This window comes from Daucus carota, chromosome 6 (genome assembly GCF_001625215.2).
Source record: "Daucus carota subsp. sativus chromosome 6, DH1 v3.0, whole genome shotgun sequence".
NCBI lineage: Eukaryota > Viridiplantae > Streptophyta > Magnoliopsida > Apiales > Apiaceae > Daucus > Daucus carota.
In genome coordinates this window covers 31,650,093-31,676,109 of record NC_030386.2, presented here as the reverse complement: position 1 = coordinate 31,676,109, position 26,017 = coordinate 31,650,093, and the positions used below count along the sequence as shown (strand labels likewise).

Below are 26,017 nucleotides of genomic sequence, written 5' to 3'. Positions count from 1 at the left end.
TAATATTTTAAATTAGATAGATTCATTCCAACATTTAATCAAACACATAGTAACACGATTCTTAATTCCAACCCAGTATCGCTGTCGAATGATCTCTATGTGTCAAAAAATCAAACGACCGATATTTTAAAATTGTAGAAGTATTTTTTTACAGGTTAATGCTCTATCTGGTCATTGTACCGGACCAAAATTTTCAACTGACCTACCGAGTCAAAAAAGCTTTCAGTCAACTAATTGTATCGTTTAAAACTTTCAAATAGGTCATTCCGTTAGTTTTTTAACAAAGATATACTCTCTCCTCTCCTTCTCCCAGTCCTTTCTTTTTAAAACAAAATTATATCATCAGTTTGTATACTGCAGCAGCATCAGCGAGGAGAAATTGATATTGGGGAAATTTAGATGGCTAGGATTTTGATTTTTGTTGCTTCCTTTTGGTCTGATTTCAAGCTTGAATCGTGTAAGGATGTGTGTGTGTGTGTGAGAGAGAGAGTTTGTGTTTATATGAGTGTTCATCTGTTGTGTTGGTTGATTGTTGTTGTTGGCGATGGAGTGGTTTTTGTGCGGCGGCGATGGTTTGACCGGAGGAATAAGGACAGCGGAATGGCAAATTTGTGGTGATGGCTGTATCAAGATCTTGCGATGGAGAAGGATAGATCTTGCGATGGAGAAGGATAGTCGGAGGTTGTGGCTGATATGCATAACAACGAAACGATGGGGTTGAGGTTGGGGTTTGGGTTGGGTGGGGGGAGGGGAGTTTTGCCGCCACTGTTGCGAGGTGAGGGGGAGGAAATGTGTATGTATTAACAAAAAAACTATACAAATCTGTTAATTTTAACGTTTATCCGTTAAAGTCAAAGATAATTTAACGGAGCTGAAATATTTCTTAAGCTTAATCTCCTGATCGCAAGTTTTTAGATGCTTTGTTATTTAAATGAAAACTTTTTTGACTCGGTAGACTAACTGAAAATTTTGGTTCAATACAGTTGAGCATTAACCCATTTTTTTACCAAGACAGGTCACCTGCTTCTTTAGACAAAAGGTAAAAACCGTTGCCCAAACAGGGCCAATACTGATGTAACTGAGTGCGTGTTTTACCTCAGGATAAAGGACACACTGTGCGATTGGAAACAAAGAGTAGTACACCCCTAGAAGAAAAGACTTTTTGTTGGAATATTACTAGTGCCAGCTCCAAACTTCCATGTTATTTCCGATGAAAATCATTTTAGCGTAGCCATAAAACAAAGCTAGATCCAAGATCCAACACATTATACACGCACACATCGATCCTCATCAACAACCTCCCAAAACTCACCGATCTAGCCTCTCCAAAATGACGAAAACGCCCCTCATCCCTCTGCTCGTCGTCCTGATCGCCGCCGTGCTCCTCCCATCCCCGACTGTCGGCGAAGTCAAAACCCTAAAAATCAGCAACGACGCCCGACCCATGATCCTCTTCGAGAAATTCGGATTCACCCACTCCGGCTTCGTTTCGATCTCCGTCGCCGGCGTCTCCGTCACGTCCACTCTCTCTCAACCCGACCCGTCGCGTCTCGGATTCTTTCTCTTATCCGAAGAATCGCTGATCCAGGTCCTCTTAGAGCTGCAGCAAAACCCTAATTTCTGCGTGGTGGATTCGCATTACATCAGTCTGCTATTCACATTTCGCGATCTGGCACCGCCGCCTCACTCGTCGTTTAATAAATCGTATCCGGTGAGCCTTCCGAATGAGTATAGTCTTTTTTTCGCAAATTGTGCGCCCGAAAGTCAGGTCAGTATGGATGTGAGGACAGAGGTTTATAATTGGGATAATGGGGGCACTACTAAGGATTACTTGCCTGCAGGTTTAACTCAGTTGCCTTCACTTTACTCGTTTTTTGCGATTGTTTATATTGCGTTTCTCGGGTTTTGGTGTTTGAATTGTGTTAGGAATAAGAGATCCGTGCATCGGATACATTTACTCATGGGGGGATTACTTGTGATGAAAGCGTTGAATTTGATTTGTGCTGCGGAGGATAAGCATTATGTTAAGGTTACAGGGACACCTCACGGGTGGGATGTTTTGTTTTACATTTTTCAGTTTATTAGGGTTGTGCTGTTGTTTACGGTTATTGTGCTGATTGGGACGGGATGGTCGTTTTTGAAGCCGTTTTTGCAAGAGAAGGAAAAGAAGGTGTTGATGATTGTGATTCCTCTTCAGGTTTTGGCTAATATTGCTTCCATTGTTATTGGGGAGACGGGACCATTTATTAAGGACTGGGTTACTTGGAATCAGGTCTTTTTGTTGGTGGATATTATATGTTGTTGCGCCATTATTTTCCCGATTGTATGGTCAATTAGGTCTTTGAGGGAGACGTCGAAGACGGACGGGAAAGCAGCAAGGAATTTGGCAAAATTGACTTTGTTTAGACAGTTTTACATTGTGGTGATTGCTTACTTGTACTTTACAAGGATTGTTGTTTTTGCACTGAGGACGATTGCGGCATACAAGTACCAGTGGGTGTCATTTGCAGCTGAGGAAGTCGCTAGTCTTGCATTTTATATGGTAATGTTCTATATGTTCAGGCCTGTTGAGAGGAATGAGTACTTTGTTCTTGACGATGAGGAAGAGGAAGCAGCTGAGATGGCTCTGCGGGATGAAGAATTTGAGCTCTGAGCTTCCAGGGGTGGAATTACGATACTTGGTTTGTCCTTTTATTCCTTCTATACTACCCATTCAGTGAATTAGTATGAGCTGTTGGTTAAACCTTTAAGTAGATTTGTCTGACATTACTGTAATACATTGTTTCTTGTGATTTTGTCATAACTTCATTGTCACTGAAATAGTCGTGTTTTGAATTGTGCATGCGATTCAGATAGTGGATTCACCTTAGAACTATCCTTTTGGCACTTCATATTTACTATAAATATGTTTTTTCTCATTGCGATTAGTTTTGTGGGTTCCACTGCAAGGATAATCATACATCTGCTGCTTTGCTTTCTTGACCTATTACAGTTCAGCATTTTCAGGGATTACGTAATGAAATGTGGTATTTATGGAGTCGAGTCTGTTCTGCATGCACACACACACACACACACACATATTGCGTAATATTAATGCGGACAGGTTATGTTTCTGACTGCAATAAATACAACCTCCTTGTTCTTTCCTTGTTTCATTTTTTAAATTGCCAAAGTTGCTGAGTACCATTCTAAATTGAAATTCTGATCTCTGAAGTATTTTGTACTAAAATGAAATTGTGAATATCTGTCTAGTACAAATAAATTTATTTAAAAAGGCTGTTTGTAGTTTGCATAGTAGTGCTTTGTGCAGGCAGAACTCGAACGAATGCAATTTGCACACCGAAATTTCAAAACCTGCTACGTTACTCAGCCCTGAATGATTTTCTGTCTAAAAAAATTAATGGCATATTTTGGACACTAGTAATTAAATCCTCTTAGTTAGAGGACGCACAGTAAAGATAATGTATAAGTAGGTCGCATGCAACTTTTTTTTCCCATGAAATTGAAACATGCAACACCTGCTTAATATTATAGGCTATGATATTGTAGTGTAATGTTAGCAACAAAAGAAGTTGTGAAGAGAATATGTTTGTTGCTCATGTGTGACTTGGGTCTTGTGGGGTTTCTTTTGAGGTATAGATTGGATTTCTCTCTTTTTCATGCTTCCTTTTGTTTGCGAGTGTTGGTGTTTTGCTCTAGATACCTATTTGGTAGCTTGTTTATGTTGTGCAATTGCATATTACCTGCACTGAACTAATTGACTAGTAACTTCTACTCATTTAGCTCTTAGGTGGTTCATGATTCCGGTTGAGGGGAATCGGAATATTATCCACTGTGATAGGATTTGGATTTGAAGTTCAGTTGCATTCCTATTATGGGTAAATTATTTGCCAACTATATTTTGGGATTCGCTTCTCAAGTCATACCCATACCCTAGCGTTTTTATGTTGTGTTTGGTGAATATTTAAAGATTCTGTTCCTCTTCCCATTTATTACAAATTAATTCGTGGTTCAAGTCCACATATTTGGGAATAAATGATTCATCCCGCCCTAAATATTTAATTGTCACATCTCAGAAATTTTGTCCTTGCTCATTTTATTTCAAATCTTACCCCCTACCTCCATCGTTACTCTTTGTTTACTTGTTTCATTCTGTGCCATTTCGTTTCATTCTCTAAGCAACTTAACATTCATCCATCCATCTTTATACCCATTTTAATGAACGATCTCTCATTTTGTATCTTCCCTCCTATCTCCGTTATTACTCTTTATTTTCACTTATTCTGTTTGATTACATTCTTTCCAAAACATTACTCATTATATCCATTTATGTACCCATTTTCATAAACGATCCAAACACATTATTGTTTAACGTGCTAAACAGTTTTAAGTGGTAGATCGACCAATGAAGATTTGTTTTGACTTACTTTTTGTTAGGTAAAGAGTAAGGTAGAGAATCCAAAAAAGATGTGGCGTTAATGATGTGTCGGTTTAAAATTTTTTTAGTTGATTTGATTTTTGTATATGCAGGATGTCTATTATATTTAGTAGAGTTAATTAAATCACGACCCTTTGACATTTAGAACTCATTCTGGGAATGGATGCTCAGACATTTATCTTAGATATATTATATGTCGTAATATACGAATATTGTCCAAGACTCTGGATTCTACTGGAAAACACTATAATGGTGTTTATATGTTATTCAAGACAACAACCATAGACCTATCAACCAACACAATATTTTCTGACCGTTGGATGAATGACCGTTGGATGAATATATAATCCTGACGGATAACTGCTGGATATTTATCCAAAGACCAGAAAAAAATAGTGTGTTGATTAAGAGGCCTGAGATAGACCAGCAACTTGCTAGATAATAGAAACTTGTGTCTTTCTTTTTCGTTATTTAATTAGGAGTATGTTGCCTGCCATAAGAATATATATTCTTGATCGCGGGATATTCTATCTAACAGCGAGAAAAAGTAGTGTGTTGGTTAAGAGACCATTCACATATAATGATATAACCAGTACCCTTATTACATAATAGAAACTTGAGTCTTTCATTTTTGTTTTTTTTGGAGTGTGCTCCTGTCACAAGACTTACTCCCGGGGTCGGTAAAGCGAAGTAACCGAGGAGCCTGTTTGTCTAGAGAAATGTTGTTTGTGTGTAATAGAGCAACTCCAAGGATAATATGCATGATGGTTGGCTATTTTTATTGGTTATTGGCTATATTGAATATGTAAATTTTTTGCTAAGATTCCAATGACAATGATTACTCTAATAAGGTTATCTATATTTATGCTTATGTGAATTTATAACTGTAAGACTCCAATAAGATTATCTATATTCATGCTTATGTGAATTTATAACTGAAGGTTTTCTTGGACCCCCAATCAAACATGGTTGGTTATATTTTTTGTTAGGAAAGGGTTGGAGTTCTAATTTTATTACATGATCTTTAAAAGTGATTAGATGGAAGCGCCACCTACATAATTTTAGCTAAGGGCTTTTACGGTTGGAGATGCTCTAAGTTAGTTTGAGATAATTTGTTTAGTGAATTAAATTTTTTAAACTTTTTTTTGATAAAAATTACTATCAGACATAACTTATCTACAAATCAGTATTATTTTTGTTATTATATTTTTAATAATTCATAAGTTATTAATAAATCAAAATTTCCCCTGAAATCGATTCTTCTTTTAGAGAATTTTATTATAACTTGAATATAAATGTAGAATGAAAAATATTTTCGAATAGTCTTCGCCAGTTTTTCAGACTCGACTACATAGATATTCTAATACATGACCTAGAGACAAACAGATATCTTTAAATTCTATAAATTATAAATGTTGAACATAGAAGCCAATATCTTCAAATATTTGTCCCTAACTATTTCATTAGCATGCCTCGGATTTTAGGGCAACATTAGACCGATCTCACTTTAAAAAAGTTTGGATAATAGGAATATCTTAATATTATATAAGATTCTACTTCAGAAAAGTTTGGATAATGAAAATATCTTTATATTTTATAAATTTATATTTTCAGGCGCTCACTTGAATTTAATTATCTATTTTTCTATAGTTTTATATAATTCAATATCATAATTAAATTTAATCTTTTTTGTACCTAATTTAAGAAAGAAAATTAATATCAATATATTTGAATTTAGAGTAGATTTTTTATTTATATAGAAGTCGAATTTGAATTTAGAATCATAACTAGAATAGTTTATAATTTATTTAAGTAGAATAGGTTTTTGATTTCAAAAAAAAAAAAAAAAGTGAAATAGGTTTTTGAATTTGTAAGGAAGAATTCGAATTTAACTCTGTTTCAAATATTGAATATTATAATATTTGTTTTTTTGTCCTAATCGTTAGGATCAGAACGGGTTATACTGAAAGATTCAGCCACTAGTAATTGGATTATTTTATTATACATCATATAACCATACAAAGTATAAGATGATAATCATTTTTTTTTTTCCGGTACTTGGATTTTTTTTATTATTGCATGTGCTTAGTATATACTATAACGGGTGTAAGTCTCACAATTGAAAATGTGACAGGTTGAAATAAATAAGAAAATTATGTAAATTGTTATTTTAAATTATACTATGATATTTTTATCTAATTTAAATTTGTTTTAAATCTTTTAAACGTATATAGAGTCAATAGAATTTTGTAAGTATACTCATTTATTTCTTTTAACAATATTTAAAAACATTAAAATTTTAATATAATTCATTGATATATTGTTACCATCTAATTTACATAACCTATCAAATTATTAAAATTATATTAATTAATACACTAATTTATACTATTAATCAAACATCTTTTCACCTAAGTATATATGAACTATATTTGTTATTTTAATTCATAATTTAAAGAATTATATTAATCACATAAAATCCACAGGTTATTATCTACTGTAATAAACAGAAAATCACCGGTCAGAAAAAGGTAAACGCAAATTCACCACAAATAGGCCCCGAAATTTGCTGCCTGGAATCAAGGCATACCATTTAAGAGAAATTATGCCCCCTGCTTGAACATTTTACCTAAGAAATCTGACATGTTATCCGCTTGAAATCCAAGGCATTTCAATATCAAACCTTTGGAATCACACATCTGATTCTGCATGCCGACGCTAGCCCTTCAGATTTTTAGTTGCGCACATGATGATGAAAATTCTGAGTGCCATTATCATCTTCTTTAACTTGGTTCAAGTACTTGTCAATGTTAATGCATCTGTTGAAAAGATTAAAACACAAGTGCAACAACGAGAACATCTCCATGAAGGAATTCAAACACACACACAACATCTCCGGGAAGGAATTCAGAGACACGTGCAAATTAAAGAACAGCTTCAGGGAGGAGTTAAGAGACACTTGCTCCAGGAACCGTTATTGCCACCTAGACCTAGAGGACATCATAGAAGACATCGTGGAAGGCGGCATCGTAGAAAACAGATGTTGGTAGCTGGCATAGGGGGGCCTCAACCTGTGCCTGTGCCAAATTCAATAGCTATGCCAACTGAACATCAACCTCTGCCAGAACCTCAGATGGTGGTAGCTGGCATAGGGGGGCCTCAACCTGTGCCAAATCCAGTACCTCTGCCAACTGAACCTCAACCTCAGCCAAATCCAGGACCTCAGCCGACTGAACCTCAACCTATGCCAGCACCTCTGCCGACTGAACCTCAACCTCTGCCAGCACCTCTGCCCACTGAACCTCAACCTCTGCCAGCACCTCTGCCCACTGAACCTCAACCTCTGCCAGCACCTCTGCCCACTGAACCTCAACCTCTGCCAGCACCTCTGCCCACTGAACCTCAACCTCTGCCAGCACCTCTGCCAACCGAACCTCAACCTCTGCCAGCACCTCTGCCAACCGAACCTCAACCTCAGCCTCAACCCCAACCCCAACCTCAACCTCAGCCTCAACCAGCTGAACCTCAACCTCAGCCTCAGCCTCAGCCAGCTGAACCTCAACCTCAGCCTCAGCCTCAACCTCAACCTCAGCCTCAGCCTCAGCCAGCTGAACCTCAACCTCAGCCTAAGCCAAGTGAACCGGCCAAGCCATTTAACCTGATTGATTCACTATCAAATATAAACATAGATGATCCAGAGGAAAGCTTAAAAAATCTGTACCATGATGCTGTAGCTGCAGCAAAGCCTCTAGCTTATCTGGCTGCTCACAATGCTTTCAGGGCAACGATGGGGGTGCCACTATTGCACTGGGACACAAAACTAGAAGAGTATGCAAGGCAATATGGACAAAAACGTGCTGGAGATTGTCTTTTGCAGCATTCATATGGCCCTTACGGTGAAAACTTATTTTGGGAGCTCTTTGAAGCAAGTTCTCCAGAAAAGGTTGTAAAAAGCTTTACAGATGAGCAACAAAATTATGACCTTAAAGAGGGGAGGTGCAAGTGTGTAGAAGTAATAGGTCAGTGTATGTGTGGCCATTTTACTGCTATTATTTGGAAGACCACTGAAAGAGTCGGGTGTGCAGAAACTGTATGTGCTAATAACAAGGGCAAACTAGTTGTTTGTTCTTATGATCCACCAGGTAATGTCATTGGTCAGAATCCCCTCACTGCAACTGACCCTGATGCTGACGCTGATGATTCAGAGTAGTTTTATACCAAAGAGTATTATCGATTTACAGTATTAGGATATTTGTTTGTTAAATATATGTGTATAGATGAATGTTGATCTATATATTTTTCTGTATGGATCATTAACTTGTATCGTCTTAGATTTAGATGTGATTAATAAAATAAAAATTCTATATTCACGCCAATAATTGGCTTGCCAGGTTGTTCATTATTCCAGAATCAGTAGTTACAGTCATGCTTTTTGATCATTTAAGTAATTTCTATGGAAAGCATAACAGCTTCTAATGACTAAATCGTAATGTAAATTGATTTCCTGAATGGTTACACAGCAAGCAGTAAAGTAGGCAACAGTGATAACCTCAATATTTAGAAGATAATATGCATCTTATAAATTTGTCACAAGCTGTCCTAGACAAAGCGTTAATCAAAGTTTACCTTGCTTGTTCAAACTTCATTTCTGTGATTCTACTATAGGTGTTTTCTTACTTTAGTAGGGACTGTGTTGGAGTTCTTGAGCACAGGTTTCCCCTGACTAGGCCATGTAATTTGTTTTCTGCTTGAAATTTGAGTTTGCTGAGAATATGATGACTGGATAACAAAGAGAGCTTAATCCGAAGAGAACACTGTTGTCTGGATTTGGTAAGCATTTGTGAAGAAGGCAGGCCAGCAAAGGTATGTAGACATGATGCTGCTAATAGTTGAAGCTCCAATAAGCATGTTCATCACCACGATCTGTAGCTGGATAGCTTCTGTAGGAGACGCTCCTCCCATTATAAGGCCAGTCATTGCACCGGGGAGTGAAATGAGACCCACGGTTTTGGCATTGTCCAGCACTGGCGATAATGCTATCACCAGAGACCTCTTCACCTGCTGAAGTGTCGCCTGGCGAGGCGTTGCCCCAAGTGCCAATGCAGTTTCCACCTACAAGGCAAAAGTAATTTGAATTCGTTCACACAAGTCCAGCACCTCAAGTGCCAATCAATAGGACCGTGCTTTAGCTTTGTAATAATACAGAGACAGATGAAAGCTACTGCAATAACAAGATTTTTTAAAGATGTTCCCTACATATAGACTTACCAAGCTCATCTGTGTCCTGATATCATCGCGGAGTCTTTTCATTGTAACACCGGTGACAGTCATTGAATTACCAACCATCATTCCTGCCACAGGAATGATATACCGTGGAGTGAAAGGGAAAACCTTGAGCAGAACTAGCAGAAACATTGTCACAGCAGTTCCAACAAGAATGGAAGCTCCTGCAACATATTTGCCTCGCGGCACATGTTTAGCACGCTGACCTGCTGTATAACCAGCCACAACAACCTGCCAACACAAAGATCAACTCCACATAAAACACTGCTAATAATCCTATAATTTGAAGAAACCTGCAGAGTACACTGATCATCACTTTATATAAAATCTAGGAAGCATGAGTGCGGGTGCTGGTACATGAGTTTCGCGGTAGAAGGATACATGAATTCAACAAATTTAAAAATATGGGGATTCGGCAAATAATATATTAAATATATATATTATGCATGTATTTCAAGAGTTACAATTATATTTATACCAAATAATCAAATAAATTATGTCAATATTTTTAACAATTTACAATGTAATTATTTAATAACACAATTATTACATTAAAAGATAGTTAAATGATAGAGTATTCAACTAATCACAAAATAATCATCGACAAAATCTCGAGAATCGACTGCAGAGTGAAGAATCCATGCATTCTGGCATAAAACACTAAAGTTATGGAGAAGTTTGTTTATATAATCTAACTGACTGTTTGGATCATGGATTTGAACCAGGAGAGTCTCTAATCAACCAATCAAGTCATAGAAATATGTTAATGAACAAAGATTTAAAGTGGTACCATGAAAAGATAAGCCATGAGTATCCACACACTGTTATCATGGGTGAAAATGAACTCAAGAACAAAGCCAATGACAGAAAGCTGAAGAAAGGCTCTGAGAATGGAGTAAAGCATCTCAGCCTCAAGGCCCAGCTTCTGAAAATATGACAGCAACACAGCCAACAGCACAACTGCAGTGGCTGCCACAGGCTTCACCATTCCCGTCAAGAATTCTGTCAACCAAACCCATTCCATTCTTATTGCAACTCACCAGAATAATAATCAACCTCAAACAGTTGAGCTGAGTTGAGTTGAGGAGCAGCTCTAGAAAAGGCAAAAGAAGGGATAGTGCAAGGGAATGTTTATGGGCTATATAATAATAATTGAGTGGTACATGGTATCTAAGTGGGGATGCAACTGTGGAAGGAAGATTCATGTGAGTGGGAGATGCTTAAAGATTTAAAGTACTAAACTTTGAAATATTCGTACAGAAAGACCTCAGAGAAAATGGTCACATTTGGGAAAGGTTGTATGTTGAGTTGCCTTTCCAGATTCAAACAGTTTCAGCCAAATTAAGAGGGGTGTATTGGATTGGGATTTTAAAACATTTTTTTGCATTACACGTCGTAAAATCCACCTTAAATTGGCTTAAGTTATCTTATTTGTGATAAATCAGTCTGAACAAATGTAAGTAGTTAAGTATATTTTTTTTCCAGAAGTAGTGAAATATTTCTTTTTATGAATAAAAATATAAATTATAAATTTTAATTCAAAAAAATAAAATTTTAAAAATAATAAATAAAAATATGTTTTTTAATTATCTTAAATTATATGCAAAAAACGACAAACTAAAAAGATACGGAAGGAGAACCAAATCAGTCCTCACAAGCTCTGCTGCGGTCATCCCCTGTTGAACGATAACTGCTCATAAATTATGGTGATCACTGATCAGATATGTATTTAATAGTCTCAACTAGATCTTTTCACCTTGTCAGGCAATTAACATCATTCAAGTAAGACGACATTTTTGGTACACTTCTCGCACACGGCACACGGTTTTCATTAAATAATATTAGTATTTAATAAGATGATAAAATATTTTAAAATTTTCTAATTAATTAAAAATATTTGATTGATTTTTCTAAAAAATTCACTAATTCGTCAATTATATTCTAATTTGACTAAAAATCCTTGATTTATCTGTAAAAGTCTCATATAAAAAATCGGTAGATTTTTTATTTCTTGTTTCTAACATTATGAAAAAAAATGATTGATCGTTGGTAAGGCAAAACGGAAATTTGTAGGAGATACTAATGTATGTCGTACAAAACTGCCGGTGTTTAGATCTAGAAAAGGAAATTTGGGATATTGTAATTGGGATTAGTATTATGGTAAGAGAGATTCCAAGTGTAAAGAGGTCCAAAGAGCCGTGATATGCACATGCATTAACGATACTGCATGTGTTATCAGAGTAGATGAACGCCATTGAAGAACAAACTAAAAGCTTCATTATACTAGAGTGTTTGATTACAAGCTGTAGAAATGTAAAACTTACTTACTAAGCTACCAATCTGTAACTGACTATATATAGAACTGAGTAGTCTAACTAACTAACAATAATTACAGCTAGCATTTCTATTTACAGTAACAGAATGAGAAGGTGGTGGATATCCAGATGCTTCCAGGCTGTTATGCTGAGCTGGATTATGCTGAGCTGGAGTAGTTGAAACAACTGGAGTAGTGGATAGTTTAACATCCCCCCGCAAGCTTGGGAGGGGAAGACACATGCCAAGCTTGGATTTAAGCTCATTGAACTGTGGTGATGGCAGTATCTTGGTGAACAGATCTGCTAGCTGATTCTGGGAAGGTAAGTAAGAAAGTTGAATCAAGCCTTCCATGACCTTATCACGAGTAAAGTGACAGTCTATATCTATGTGCTTCGTGCGCTCGTGAAAGATAGGATTTCGAGCAATATGTAAAGCTGATTGATTATCACAGTATAATGTGATTGGAGTAAGCTTGTCAATACCCAGTTCTGTTAACAATCGTACGAGCCAAGTGACCTCAGAAGCAGCAGATGCCATAGCTCGATATTCAGCTTCTGATGAATACTTGGAGACAGTAGATTGTTTCTTTGATTTCCAACTAATTGGTGAATTACCAAGTAGAAGAAGATAGCCTGAGATTGAACGTCTAGTATTCGGGCATGCAGCCCAGTCAGAATCAGAATATGCTTTCAAGGTTAAAGCATTGGTGCCGTTAAGTATAAGACCCTGACCAGCTGTGCTAGCAACATAGTGTAAAACATGCTGTAAAGCATCAAAATGTTGAATCCTGGGTGAATGCATGAATTGACTAAGTGTCTGCACTGAATAAGCAAGATCTGGTCGTGTATGAGTTAAGAAATTGAGCTTGCCCACGAGTGCTCGATACAGTGCAGGATCCTCAAATAATTCACCAGTATCAACATGGAGTTTTAGGTTGAGTGGTAAAGGAGTGGCAACATGTTTGTACTGAGTGATACCAGAATCAGTAATAAGTTCTCTTGTAAACTTTGCTTGAGTAAGCATGATGCCATCGGTACAATAACCAACCTCGAACCCTAAAAAGAAATGTAACAAACCAAGATCTTTAATGCCAAAAACATGATGTAAGTGAGCCTTAAATGCATTGATCTCAACTAAGTCAGTCCCTGTGATGATAATATCATCCACGTAAACAGCTGCTATAGTGATATTGGAACCAACCCTTTTAATGAACAAAGAATAATCATTCTTTGATTGAGTGAAATTCTGAAATTTCAGCTCCTGAAGTAACTTTGCAAACCACTCTCGACTAGCCTGTTTCAACCCATATATTGATTTTTTAAGCCTGCAGACTTTGTTGTGTGGGTTTGGAAGGCCTTCAGGCATCATCATGTACACCTCTTCATGCAAATCTCCGTGGAGAAATGCATTATTAACGTCTAATTGGAAGACCTTCCACTTCTTGCTAGCTGTTAAAGAGAGTATACTACGGACTGTAGCCATCTTGACAACTGGAGAAAATGTTTCTTCGTAGTCTATCCCATATTTTTGGTTGAACCCCTTGGCTACAAGTCGTGCTTTGAAACGTTCTATAGAACCATCAGCCTTGAGTTTTGTTTTAAAAACCCATCTGCTCCCAATTGCTTTCTTTCCTGGAGGTAAATCAACAATATCCCAAGTGTTATTGGATTCCAAAGCAGCTAATTCTTTGTTCATTGCTTGAACCCAGTTTGGATCTGTTGAAGCCTCCTGATAATTTGCAGGTTCTTTGATAGATGATGTATGTACAAGTAGTGCCTGATGGTCTTTTGGTAGAGAATCAAAGGAGACAAGATTACAGACATAATCTTTTAAGTGAACTGGCTTATGAGATTCTCTAGAAGACCTTCTAAGCACATTCTGTGGTGGAGACTCATCCTGTGGTGGAGATGCATCTAAAGATGTTTGAGACTGTGGTGAATTTATATGAGGATGTGGTGAGGTATCACCAGTGTTCTGAGAATCATCCAAAATCTGAGTATTCTGATGAAAAACATCAGGTAGCTCAAAAGAAGAAAAATGTGTGTATGGTGTATGAGTTGGCAGAAAAAACTGTGTAATAGGGACAGTTGGAATTCTAGCCATATGATAGGGAAAGTTCTTTTCATGAAACTTAACATCTCTAGACACAGTTATCTTGTGAGTAGTAAGACTAAGAACTTTATAGCCTTTAGTAGCTGGAGGATAGCCAAGAAAAACACAGGGGTCTGCCCTGGGGTCAAGCTTTGATCTGTTGTGTTTAGGAGTGGAAGTGAAGCACAAGCAACCAAAACATCTCAAATAGGAGTAGTCTGGTTTACTACCAAAAAGTCTTTCATAAGGAGTGATGTTGTTGAACTGTGTTATAGGCATCCTATTGATAAGAAAGGCAGCACATTCTACACACTCCCCCCAATATTTAACTGATGTGTTATTTTATAACTAACCGCAAGCGCACGGTGTCTGTTGTAGTTTAGACTGGCAAATGCGGGTCGTATCCTCAAGGAGACAGATGTTATCAATTTTATTCAGTCACAGTCAATTGTTTCCCGATCAAAACGATTATAAAAGATATTTTAACTAACTAAACTAACACTAATTAAAAAGTCACTTAAATAATATATTAAAAGTCCAGGGCAATCAGGTCCACCATGCTTACACAATAATTGACTTCAAAGCTAAAGTATTTATAATGGTCAAGTAACAAGAGTATGTTAATCTCTCTCAAGCATCAACACTCTTGAAACATGATTACACGTATAACCACTTTTAGTAATCCAATTAATCAGGTAATTAAAGCAAGGCTAATCTCTCTCGAGTATTAACGCTTTCAGAAATCCAATGATGCTCTCGCACTCAAATTCAATTCTGCTAATTGTATGTGTGCCTCTAGTAGTATATCTCTCGATCATATTCCTATTCGCATAGAATCAATTCATGATATCGGCCGATTACACAAATCAATATTAAAACATATCAATTAGAATTACCACAACAAATCAAATTACTGTAAAATCATGCCAAGATCATAGTGCAAACATGGCTTCCCCTTAAGCCCTAGAACACACTACTCGACAATAATAAAATAACTAAAACAAGTAGAATAATAAAGACACATAATTAAACTAACAAGAAAAGAGATGAAAACTATGGAAGAAAACCTTGAACCTTCATTGTTGTCACGTACATAAAAGCCATAGTTTCTCCATAAGTCTCTCTCTAACCCTACTTCTACTCTAATCTAATATTATATAGTGATAAAACTAATTCTATCTCTCTAATATTATATATCTTTTAATATTTAAAACTAATATATCAAAATAAACTCCAAAACCAAGTAGGATTGTGTCACAAAATTCGCAGCTGTCTTTTCTGTCCAGTTTTCGGGCTTTTCCACTTGGACTTTGCTTCTTGGACCACTTCTGAATTAAAAGAAATTTCAAGGGCTTCGCGTGGGCTGTAAGATCGTCCAATTCTGACACCCAGAACTCAAGTTATGGGCCAAACAGTGCAAAAATCGGGTAGAACCCAATTAATCTGAATTTTAGTAGAAATTAGCTCCAAAATAGCTAATTTATCTCCAAATCCTTCTCCACTTGGAATTCTTTATTTCCTACAATAAAACAATAAAATCTATTAAATAAATATCCAAATCAGTGCAAAATATAATTAAATATGAGAATAAAATCATATAGAATATATATAAAAATATATTCTATCATTAACAGGAAGCTTTGACTGAAAGAATAAAGCTCTAGCAGTCTCCATAAGGTGCTTATGTTTTCTCTCAACCACCCCATTTTGTTGGGGTGTGTCAGAACAACTAGTCTGGTGCAAAATGCCAAAAGACTGATATATATGCAAGATTCTACCATGGCATAATTCCATAGCATTATCTGTCCTAATGATCTTTACTGTAGCATCAAACTGATTCTTAATAAATCTAAGAAAGGTTTTCAAGATATCAACAGTGTCAAGTTTAGACTTCATAAGATGTATCCAAGTTGATCTACTATGATCATCCACAATAGTCAAAAAATATCTACAACCATGATGGGTGGGGGTTCGAAATGGACCCCACACATCTATGTGAAGAAGCTCAAAATTTTTCTGAGTTTTTGTATTACTAGAAGAGAAAGAAAGCCTATGCTGTCTGGCAGCAGGACAAATTGCACATATACATTTGTCAAAGCATGTAGCAGAGAATCTAGTATCAATACAATGCAACTTCTGATAGGAAATATGACCAAGTCTTAGATGAAATAGTTTTGCTTCATCAAGCATTGAACTAACAACATTACTAGCAACACAAACAAAAGTAGTCTTGTTATCAGATAACAGACATGGAGTAGTGAAGAGTGGAGATTTATCTGTGGAAGTGTGAAACAGAGTTCCATCAGCAAAATAGAGGCCTTGAGACATCCTACCAAGAATTATTGTTTGGGTCCTTGAAGGCGCCTGAAGAGTACAAAGCTCAGAAGTAAAATGAACAGAGTAAGATTGAGTTTGACACAATTTGTTCACAGAAATCAGATTGAACTTAAAAGTTGGAGCATATAGCACATCAATCAACTCAATATAATTGTTGAGTTTTATATTTCCTATGTGAGTGACCTTAAGTTTGGTACCATCAGGAATAGTAACCTGATTATCTGTATGCAGTTCCTTATAGGTATGAAAATAAGAAAGGGATGAGCACATGTGATCAGATGCACCACTATCGATAATCCAATTATTGGTGTGAAGAGCAGAAAACAGGCAATAGTTACCTGCTAAGAGAGTATTTCCAGAGTAAGGAGCATTTCCAGAATAAGGCTCCTGATCACCAGTGCTATTATGTGCCAGCATTGTCATGAGATGATTGTACTGATCCACAGAGATGTTCTGAGAGCCAGAAGGACCAGCTGCAGCAGATGCAGACTGTGAGTCTTTGTCACCACACAATTGTTTCACAGGATTGCAGTCTTCCTGAGTGTCAGGATCATCAGTAACAGTACAAGCAGCTGCAAATTTTCTTGGCTGAGATGGCTTAAAACCAGGTGGATAACCATGGAGCTTGAAGCATCTTTCCTTGCTATGCCCTGGGATCTTGCAGTGATCACAGAAATAGTACTTCCTAGGTTTTCCAGTCATAGCAGAGTTTTGAAACTGAGATTTGGCCTGGAATCCAGTCTGCTGTCGATTATAACCCTGATTTCTGTCAAAAGCAAATGCAGCAGAGTCAGTAGGGGTAATGATCCTCGAGATTTCTTTGTGCCTTTGTTCCTGTAACAGCATCCTGTAAGCCTGAGGCAGAGTAGGCAAAATCTCCATCATCAAGATATGAGATCGAACATTAGCAAAATCTCCACACATTTTCATAAGGAACACCATCAGGCGCTGATCCTGTTGTAATTTGAGCACTTTCTGTGTGAGATTGCAAGTGCAATTAGCACATTCACAAGTAGGCAGTGGCTTCAAATTGTCAATTTCATCCCAAACCTTCTTCAGTTGAGTGTAGTAATCAGATAGAGAAATATTCTCTTGAGAAACCTGTGAAATTTCTTGTTCCAAAGCATAGATCTGTGCAGAAGAGACTTGTCCAAATCGTTCCTCTAAATCGATCCAAATATCTCTTGCAGTGTCAACATACAAGATACTAGCTAGCAGCAATTGGAGGTTCCAAAGCAATGATCAACCAGCCGATGATCATGCTATTACAGCGACACCAGGACTTGTAAGAGTTATCAAGAATATCAGGTTTGAGAAGAGATCCATCGATGAAACACATTTTGTTCTTAGCAGTGAGACCTATAACCATAGATCGCTTCCAGTTTGCATAACAGCTTCCATTAAAAGGAGTTGTGACAAGTTTCATGCCAGTATTATCAGATGGATGAAGATAATAGACGCTATTAGGATCTTGAGTTAATTCCATAGTGAATCAATAGAGAAGTATTGAAATCGAGAGAATTAGGGCAAATAGATCGAGAGAATCGAGAGAGAATTGCGATCGAGCGATGAGAAACAAGATGTAAAGCAAGATCTAGATGAAGGACTAGAAAAGAAGAATGATCTTACGTGACGAGCTATACAGTGAGATCGAGAGGCTCTGATACCATGTTATCAGAGTAGATGAACGCCATTGAAGAACAAACTAAAAGCTTCATTATACTAGAGTGTTTGATTACAAACTGTAGAAATGTAAAACTTACTTACTAAGCTACCAATCTGTAACTGACTATATATAAAACTGAGTAGTCTAACTAACTAACAATAATTACAGCTAGCATTTCTATTTACAGTAACAGAATGAGAAGGTGGTGGATATCCAGATGCTTCCAGGCTGTTATGCTGAGCTGGATTATGCTGAGCTGGAGTAGTTGAAACAACTGGAGTAGTGGATAGTTATGCATCTTTATCATTGTGCTCCAGGACGTGGAACCACAATTTTCCCACTAAAACCAACTCCGGGTCCCATTTACAGTTTCTCCATCTCCTTCTGATGGGATGGATCCGGATTCAAGAACAGGAAATTCTTACACTTAAAAATGCTTTTTATTTTTTATTTTCCTTTCTTGCACATAATTAGTTTTAAATAATCAAAAAATTGTTAACTTACTAAGATAAAAGATGAAGTTTTACTGCTGCTATAATTCACAACCACAACAATAGACTTGAGATGAGAATCAGAACAAACAATACAGAAACTGCATGTTTGTTTCTTCTTACAACTCCACTCCTGTGTTTTATTGCCATGCGCTTTCTTTGTATCTTATACTATTTCTTTTAAATCTAAATTATGCCGTAACCTTGCCGTTTTTATCAGACATGCGACTTAGATTTTTATTATATTTCATTTCACTCTGCCGACTTAGATTTCTATTATTTATCCACTTTTCTTATAGATTACACTAAAATAATAGTTAAACTCGAAATTTTGAAATCCTGATTCCGAAGCCACACCGGCATTACCAGTTGGTTAATGGTTTAAATGTTCAAAGGTTGAATGTATGCCTAGCAATTATACCTCTGAAAAAACGTAAAAGATAGGCTTTAAATTTTTGGACTCGTAACGCCATAATTATTTATGTAAATTTTCGCCTGTTCTTGAATCCTTTCTTTCTTATTATGCTGTTATGTTCTTCCTGCACTACAATGCAACAACAAGCCGGCTTTAGTTTTAACTGTGATGATTTTTTTTAGCTTCTTTTCACTGTCTTCATTATCTTCATGTTGATCCTCCCCTGTTTACTAGCCATCCAATCTTTTATACCCGCCTGTAAATACAATAATTCTGTTAAAATTCCTGATTCTTTTTATAAAAAAAAAAAAATTACCAGATTGAAAATCAAGATACTGCAAATCTGCAATGTCAGCTTCAAGGAAGAGGGTCAATATGAGTTCCTCTTCGTCGCAGACCTCACGGTCTAGTGATAAACCAGCAAGAGATTTACGATCAAGCAAGGGAAACTCAAGTTTTAAGCATCAACAAAGAGACGGAGTAAATGTGCAGGTTGTTCTGCGTTGCAGGTGAGTTGTTACTTGTTAGAATCCTAATCAAATGATTTTCTCAAAGTTCACTTTATGTTATGCTGATGATGGTGAATGCATCATGCGTGCATGAATGATTAGGCCCTTGAGCGACGAGGAGGTGAAGGCGAAGACGCCTGTGGCTGTTTCTTGTGATGAACTTAAAAGAGAGGTCACAGTGTTTCAGAACATGGGAGCTAAGCAGATTGATAAGACATTTGTGTTTGACAAGGTCTAGCACTCCAGCATATCATAAGTATCCTTTCTTGAATAAGTTTGATGAGTTATCTTGAATTTGTTTGTTTGGTTGGTTGGTCTAGGTATTTGATTCGAATTGCAGACAAAAAGACTTATATGATCAGATTGTGGCTCCTATGGTTAATGAAGCTCTCGAGGGCTATAATTGCACTATCTTTGCTTATGGCCAGACTGGAACCGGAAAGACCTACACAATGCAAGGGCAAGGAAGAAAAGATGGGGTATGATTGTTCTCAAGAGCTCCGGTTGGGAGATGTCTCGAGTACTTAACAGAGATTCTTATGTCTGTTAGTTGGTCTGAATTTGCTTCTTTGTTTGTAGAAGGGCGGAATACATATGGATGCAGGGGTTATTCCAAGAGCTGTTCAGCATGTTTTCGACATTCTTGAAGCTCAAAAGGCTGACTACAGCATAAAAGTGTCGTTTATAGAGCTCTACAATGAGGAAGTAACAGACCTTCTTGCACCAGCCAAGGGGCTGAAATTCTCTAATGACAAAAACAAGAAGCCAGTTGCTCTTATGGAATATGGCAATGGGGCTGTGTTTGTGAAAGGCATCGAGGAGGAGGTCGTGTACACTGCAGATGAAATATTCAATATATTGGAGAAAGGGACTGCAAAAATGTGCACTGCAGAGACACTTGTTAACAAACAAAGTAACCGCTCTCACGCTTTGTTTACTGTCACAATTCACATAAAGGAATGTAGCTCAGAAGGGGTTGAGCTTATCAAATGTGGAAAACTGAGTCTTGTTGATCTTGCTGGTTCTGAGAATATTTTACGCTCTGGGGCAAAAGAGGTTGCCTTGTAATTCCTTTCTAATTAAGTTTTTATGTACACTTCCGGAAGAAGACTAATGTATGCTTTCTTAATTATTGTTGTACAGGGACGAGCAAGGGAAGCTGGTGAAATCAACAAGAGTCTCCTTACGCTTGGTCGAGTCATCAATGCATTAGTTGAGAACTCGGGACATGTTCCATACAGGTTCCAGCTCTGAGATGCATTTATGCTACTACTTACTTGTAATGCTTTCAGTGATTCGGCTCAAACTTATACATTATGAAATTTCAGGGATAGCAAATTAACTAGGTTGCTGAGAGATTCTTTAGGAGGAAAAACTAAGACATGCATAATTGCCACAGTATCACCATCTATGCACTGCTTGGATGAGACACTCTGTAGTCTTGATTACGCGCACCGTGCTAAAAACATCAAAAACAGGCCAGAGGTTAGTTTTGGTCATCGTTTGTCACATCAGGTATTTATTGCATATGATTTTCCCAGTATATAAATTGCAAGTACTTGTAGGTTAATCAGAAGGTGGTGAAATCAGCAATGATCAAAGATCTGTATACAAAGATAGACCGTCTTAAACAAGGTACCTTCAACTTTAAAGACATGTTACAACTCATCTTACATTCTGCAGTAAGTGCCCCTTTGTTTTCGCTTCTTTCTCAACAGAATTACATGTTACAAGGGAGAAAAATGGCATCTACATTCCGCATGATTGTTATCACAGTGAAGAAGCTGCAAAGAAGGTTCATAAGAAGCCTCATAAGTAGATTATACTACTTTTTGTTTCATTATGATTTTTAAACTTAATTTTTCGCAGGCGATGGCTGAGAAATTAAGGGGCATGGAGCTTAGTTTAGAGTTTAAAGACAAGGTGCAGGTCATCTTCTAGTAGCTACGAAAAATCTCTTTTAGTCTCTGTTAAGAGTTCTGATAAGCAAATTACCTTTTAGCAACTGATGGAGCTTCAGGAGCTCTACATTTATCAGCAACAAGTAACAGATAGCTTAAAAGATAACCTTGAGAAAGTTCAGGTATCCAATCATCAAAACCACAATTTATACTTCTATCATTACCCGAAAAATAGTAGCATATCAAAAACTGCAGTTATCATGTTTTTTAACTGCAGAGACAACTTGAGGAAAGTGAACAAGCTTTCAATGGTCTCGAAGAAAGTTGCAGACAAGCCAATGATAAAGTTAGAGAGAAGGATTACTTAATATATAATGTCCTTGGTTCTGGTGCGTAAATTGCCTTTCATTCCATTTAAACTACTTCGAGTTGGTCTAAGAATCTCAGCTCAGCATAAGAATTTCTTTTCTTATGCTTAATTTTAGTCTTCTGCAAGTGCATCTTCTTGTTTCTCCATCTTTTTAATCCAACTGGTTAAGTGACGGTGATGATTGTTATTCTTCCTCAGAAAAAGCTCTTACTGAACGAGCATTAGAGCTTCGAGCTGATCTAGAGACTGCAACATCCGAGATATCCAGATTGTTTGCAGAACTTGGTTTATCTTTAGCTTTCTATTGATTTTTCAAGTTATACATATGAAGGCATCGTTTGAAGCCCTGATGTATCTTTGCATGTACTTTTGACAGAAAAGAAGAACGAGATGGAAAATGGAAATAAAGCTTTAATCCAAAACTTCCATACTCAGTTAGCTAAGCAGCTTAAGATTTTACACAGTGCTGTTGAAGTATCCGTAAAACAACAACAGGATCATTTCAAAGATATTGAAAGGAATACAAATTTTTTCGTCTCAGAGAAGGATAAGGTATGGTAAAATTCCATGGAATCAGAGTTGTGCTTTCATAGCTTCCACAGACAAGTAATTAGTAATTGTCCTGACATATGGATAGGCAACAGAAGAGCTTCGCCTACAACTTACAAAGCTAAAAGATATATATGGATCTGGTTTTAAGCTGCTATTGAATTTAGCTGGTGAACTTGATGGATCTTCTCACTCAACCTTAAAAAATATAAGCTCAGAATCTTCAAGGCAGTGTTCAACTTTTGAAGATGTGAGCAACACCTCTCGTCTAAATGAACGTTATTATACTTGTTCCTCATTATGGCTGACTTTCCCCTACATATCCCTTTTTTTTACAGCTAATTACAGAGGTCTCATCAGAGGCCAATGCTGTACTCAACAATTTACAGAGTAGCCTCGATAGTCAAGAGCAAAGTATAGCATCATTTTCAGAACAACAACATGAGGTTTGTGACTAGAGTTCAGTTCTCATCAACTAACTTTGAGACATAAATATTTTCTTCAACCTGGAGCAGTATTCGATGCCTAAATAACTTCTCTTTTATATTTCTCCTCCCTTCTTAGCGTCATTCCAAGACTTATCAGACAACTCAAACAGTTTCAAGAACTATATTGAACTTCTGCAAAATGCTAAGCACGTATATCTCTAAAGTGGCGCTAATTATTGAAGAAGAACAAAAGATTGAAGACCAGAAGTTATGTGCTCTTAAAAAGAACTATGAGGTATGTTTTGAGTTGGAAACCCCTTTTTTCATGCTTTAGACCGCTCGTCCTAATTTTTTTTCTTCATCTAGGAGTATGCTGATTGTGAAGAAAGGCAACTGTTAAACATGGTGGCAGAGCTTTTAGCAAGTTCAAATGCTAGGAAAAAGAAACTGGTATTAGCAACTCGTTGTTTTTGCATATGGTGTCGTTGCTCATTTCTGGACTATGATCCATAGAAGTTGATTTATGTCTTTACTTTAATGCCATGAAGTAAGTATCATCTTCTGTTCAGGTTCAAACAGCAGCAGATGACCTTCAGGAATGTTCCACTATAAGAACAAATAAACTTCAAGAGGAAATTTCAAACATCCAAGATTGCACATATTCTGCACAAGAAGAATGTACAGAATATGCAAAGAAATTTGAGAGCCAATACCTCGAAGATACTACTGCAGTGGATATTGAGAAGGATAAGATGGATAGTGGCCTTCTGTTATGGTACAAGCAAGTTAAACATACAGTAACTATAATGACCAATTATATATTTGATATGCATTACTGTTACTGATATATCTGCAGCATGAAGAAGGCAAAAATGGTTTCAGAACGATGGAATCAGGCATATGAATCCCTTCTCAGCCAGCAAAGAAGCAATGTCAACTCCATTGATTCCATCATCAAGTAAGCAGATATCACGGAATGTGTACTACTAGTGAACATAGCTAGTATATTCTTTAGTAATAAACTTCTGCGATATGATTGCTTAGAGTTAGCACGGAATCCAATCAGAAATTGCATGCTCATCTCTCCACGGTTGCACTTTCAACACTTGAGGAAGCCAATACAGCCAACAACAATTCCCTTTCGTACATTGAGTGTAAGTTTACCTCAGACTTATAATGAATCTTCAAACAGATTGTATTAATATTGCCAAAATGAATAAGCAGCAGGCTATTCAAGTATTGTACTAAAAACCAATATTCTTTAATTTTTTCAGATTTGCTGGGCCTCGATCATAAAGCATGTCAGGAAATCAAATCACATACAGTTCCTTGTCAAGACGATCTGAGAGACATGGAATGTGCCCATTCTCAAAAGATTGTTGAGATTTCTGAAATTTCAGAGAAATGCCTGATAGAAGAATACATGGTACGCACATCAGAAAATGCTTTATGTACTGAACTTTCTATGATTCCTTCCTCTCCATTCTTCCATCTTTCCTGCCAACTTAATCAAAATTATAAAAACTGTGACTAATTACCAGGCTGAAGATCAATCTTGTTCGACAAAAACCAATAGACCACTCACTCTTCCTAGCATTGCATCTATAGAAGACCTGAGGACTCCTGCATTTGAGGAGCTTCTAAATATCTTCAGAGGAAGTGATTACTCAGTTAAACAACCAGATCGGAACATTGACAAATCAACAGGAACCACGGAGGCAGCTGTTACTACTGCAATCAAATCCATTGACTCCAGATATCCTCTAACTGCTACTATATAGAACTCCACAATAGCTAAGCACAAGTAGTGTTCTCTAAAGAGTCCAGAATAGTGTTCTCTAGACACAGTCTACACACTCGAGAAAATATTAAAACATTGTAACTGTAACTTTACTTCATATATATACTTGCTGAGTATATATTTAAATGAAATATTGAAAGATTATGCAAGGTGTTTCACTTTTCAGCATTTGAATAATTTTATAAATACAGCTATCGATATCAATAGATCATATTAATAAATTTCCACAGCCGCAATAAAATCTAAGCATGGACTGTCAGGCTGCAGCATTGCAACAAAAATCATGTGAGAGCTTGGCAGAGATGTATTAATATAGATGCATGTAAAGTTATTGCGTACTTCAATGTAAATACAGCAGAAACAGACAGACGGTGGACACGGGTCTTTTCTCTATTATCTCACCTTTTGTTTACTTGTGATACTGCTTCAGATCCATTTCTTCATTTACTGAAAACATCTATATTACTTGAGGTTTCTTTTTCTTTTCTTGTTATTTTTCGGTTTTTATACATTTGAGAATGGAAGGAAAGGTTGGATTGAAAACTGTGGAGTGTTTAAGGGGGAGATTGCTTGCAGAAAGAAGGGCTTCAAGAGCTGCCAACCAGGATGCCGAGCATTTGCGCCAAAAGGTCCGGTATCTAACCTTCCTGTCTGCATTTGGGTTTTAATTGTGTATTGTTTTAAGCATGTGTGTGCCCTGGTGTGTATCATCTAGTTGTGGTTAATGCTACTCTGATTGAGTACCCTTGTCGGATACTCAGATATGATATTTAGTACGTGTGAGATCTTTTGACTGAAATGCATCATTTGCTGATATTTTTAATTTAATTTCATATCTTGAACCATCTCATAAAATGACTTTTCAGCTGATTGAATTAGAGAGCCAGTTGAGAAGAGAAATTAAATTAAGAGACAGAGCTGAAGAAAAGCTGAAATCACTAATAGAGAAGCTGGAGTCCAGTAATAGATCATCTTCTGTTTCCTATGGATCAGTGCTTTCAGATTTTATTTCAAGTTCTGGAAACAGGAGTTGTGAGTCCGGTTCGGTATCATCATCCACTGCTTCCAATTTATATGCTAAATGCATTAAAGATGATGACTCCTCGAATACGAATTCCCAGACCACAAACTCTACAAAACCAGAAAGTGTGGAGCTGATGACAGATAAAGACTTTCCCTTGTCAGAAAGCTTGATGCATAATGTGATTACTAATGGAGCTACTGAAAGTCCTATAATTCTTCCCTCGAATGAGCATACAGAATCGGATAAAGCCATCTCTGAGAAATCCCATGATTTTGACACTGCCAAAGAAATGAATGGTAAAAGGAGAGATGATTGCAGCTATGTGAAGCCAGTATGTAGAGTTCATTAAGTTTTCAGAGCAGAAGTTCTGGTCTGCCAAGCATCTTAGTACCGATACA

General features: G+C 36.9%; 4 protein-coding genes across 4 annotated transcripts; 3 read left to right on the top strand and 1 right to left on the bottom strand.

Annotated features, from left to right (window-relative positions):
- The first annotated feature begins 1,065 nt into the window (after nucleotides 1-1,065).
- Nucleotides 1,066-2,918, top strand: LOC108227822 (protein CANDIDATE G-PROTEIN COUPLED RECEPTOR 7). The gene has a single exon (XM_017403182.2). The coding sequence runs from the start codon at nucleotides 1,331-1,333 to the stop codon at nucleotides 2,651-2,653; it is 1,323 nt and encodes a 440-aa protein (XP_017258671.1). The 5' UTR covers nucleotides 1,066-1,330; the 3' UTR covers nucleotides 2,654-2,918.
- A 4,266-nt stretch (nucleotides 2,919-7,184) lies between these two features.
- On the top strand, nucleotides 7,185-8,648 carry LOC108226241 (SH3 domain-containing protein C23A1.17). Its single transcript, XM_017401189.2, has one exon. It carries the CDS (start codon nucleotides 7,185-7,187, stop codon nucleotides 8,646-8,648), a length of 1,464 nt encoding a protein of 487 aa, XP_017256678.2.
- A 317-nt stretch (nucleotides 8,649-8,965) lies between these two features.
- Nucleotides 8,966-10,923, bottom strand: LOC108225263 (protein ALUMINUM SENSITIVE 3). The gene is made up of 3 exons (XM_017400092.2): nucleotides 10,512-10,923; nucleotides 9,707-9,952; nucleotides 8,966-9,550 (listed from the first exon to the last, which is right to left on the bottom strand). The coding sequence occupies exons 1-3, from the start codon at nucleotides 10,743-10,745 to the stop codon at nucleotides 9,236-9,238; spliced, it is 795 nt and encodes a 264-aa protein (XP_017255581.1). The 5' UTR covers nucleotides 10,746-10,923; the 3' UTR covers nucleotides 8,966-9,235.
- Nucleotides 10,924-18,717: 7,794 nt separating this feature from the next.
- Nucleotides 18,718-24,780, top strand: LOC108225607 (kinesin-like protein KIN-5D). The gene is made up of 22 exons (XM_017400525.2): nucleotides 18,718-19,546; nucleotides 19,649-19,778; nucleotides 19,867-20,025; nucleotides 20,126-20,602; nucleotides 20,690-20,787; nucleotides 20,875-21,031; nucleotides 21,112-21,181; nucleotides 21,265-21,341; nucleotides 21,416-21,469; nucleotides 21,549-21,629; nucleotides 21,725-21,836; nucleotides 22,016-22,102; nucleotides 22,194-22,369; nucleotides 22,455-22,616; nucleotides 22,705-22,812; nucleotides 22,931-23,089; nucleotides 23,161-23,244; nucleotides 23,364-23,569; nucleotides 23,651-23,752; nucleotides 23,839-23,948; nucleotides 24,069-24,220; nucleotides 24,336-24,780. The coding sequence occupies exons 1-22, from the start codon at nucleotides 19,386-19,388 to the stop codon at nucleotides 24,573-24,575; spliced, it is 3,162 nt and encodes a 1,053-aa protein (XP_017256014.1). The 5' UTR covers nucleotides 18,718-19,385; the 3' UTR covers nucleotides 24,576-24,780.
- Nucleotides 24,781-26,017: the final 1,237 nt, after the last annotated feature.

Excerpts from the sequence above, each read along its gene's own strand:
- LOC108225263 (XM_017400092.2), bottom strand. The coding sequence starts at position 10,745 with ATGGAATGGGTTTGGTTGACAGAATTCTTGACGGGAATGGTGAAGCCT. Across the intron at positions 9,953-10,511 it reads TCATGGCTTATCTTTTCATG|GTTGTTGTGGCTGGTTATAC; the intron begins GTACCACTTTAA and ends TTGTGTTGGCAG. Across the intron at positions 9,551-9,706 it reads TCAGGACACAGATGAGCTTG|GTGGAAACTGCATTGGCACT; the intron begins GTAAGTCTATAT and ends TTTGCCTTGTAG.
- LOC108227822 (XM_017403182.2), top strand. The coding sequence starts at position 1,331 with ATGACGAAAACGCCCCTCATCCCTCTGCTCGTCGTCCTGATCGCCGCC.
- LOC108226241 (XM_017401189.2), top strand. The coding sequence starts at position 7,185 with ATGATGATGAAAATTCTGAGTGCCATTATCATCTTCTTTAACTTGGTT.
- LOC108225607 (XM_017400525.2), top strand. The coding sequence starts at position 19,386 with ATGTCAGCTTCAAGGAAGAGGGTCAATATGAGTTCCTCTTCGTCGCAG. Across the intron at positions 22,813-22,930 it reads TTTCAGAACAACAACATGAG|CGTCATTCCAAGACTTATCA; the intron begins GTTTGTGACTAG and ends CTCCCTTCTTAG. Across the intron at positions 23,949-24,068 it reads TTCCCTTTCGTACATTGAGT|ATTTGCTGGGCCTCGATCAT; the intron begins GTAAGTTTACCT and ends TAATTTTTTCAG.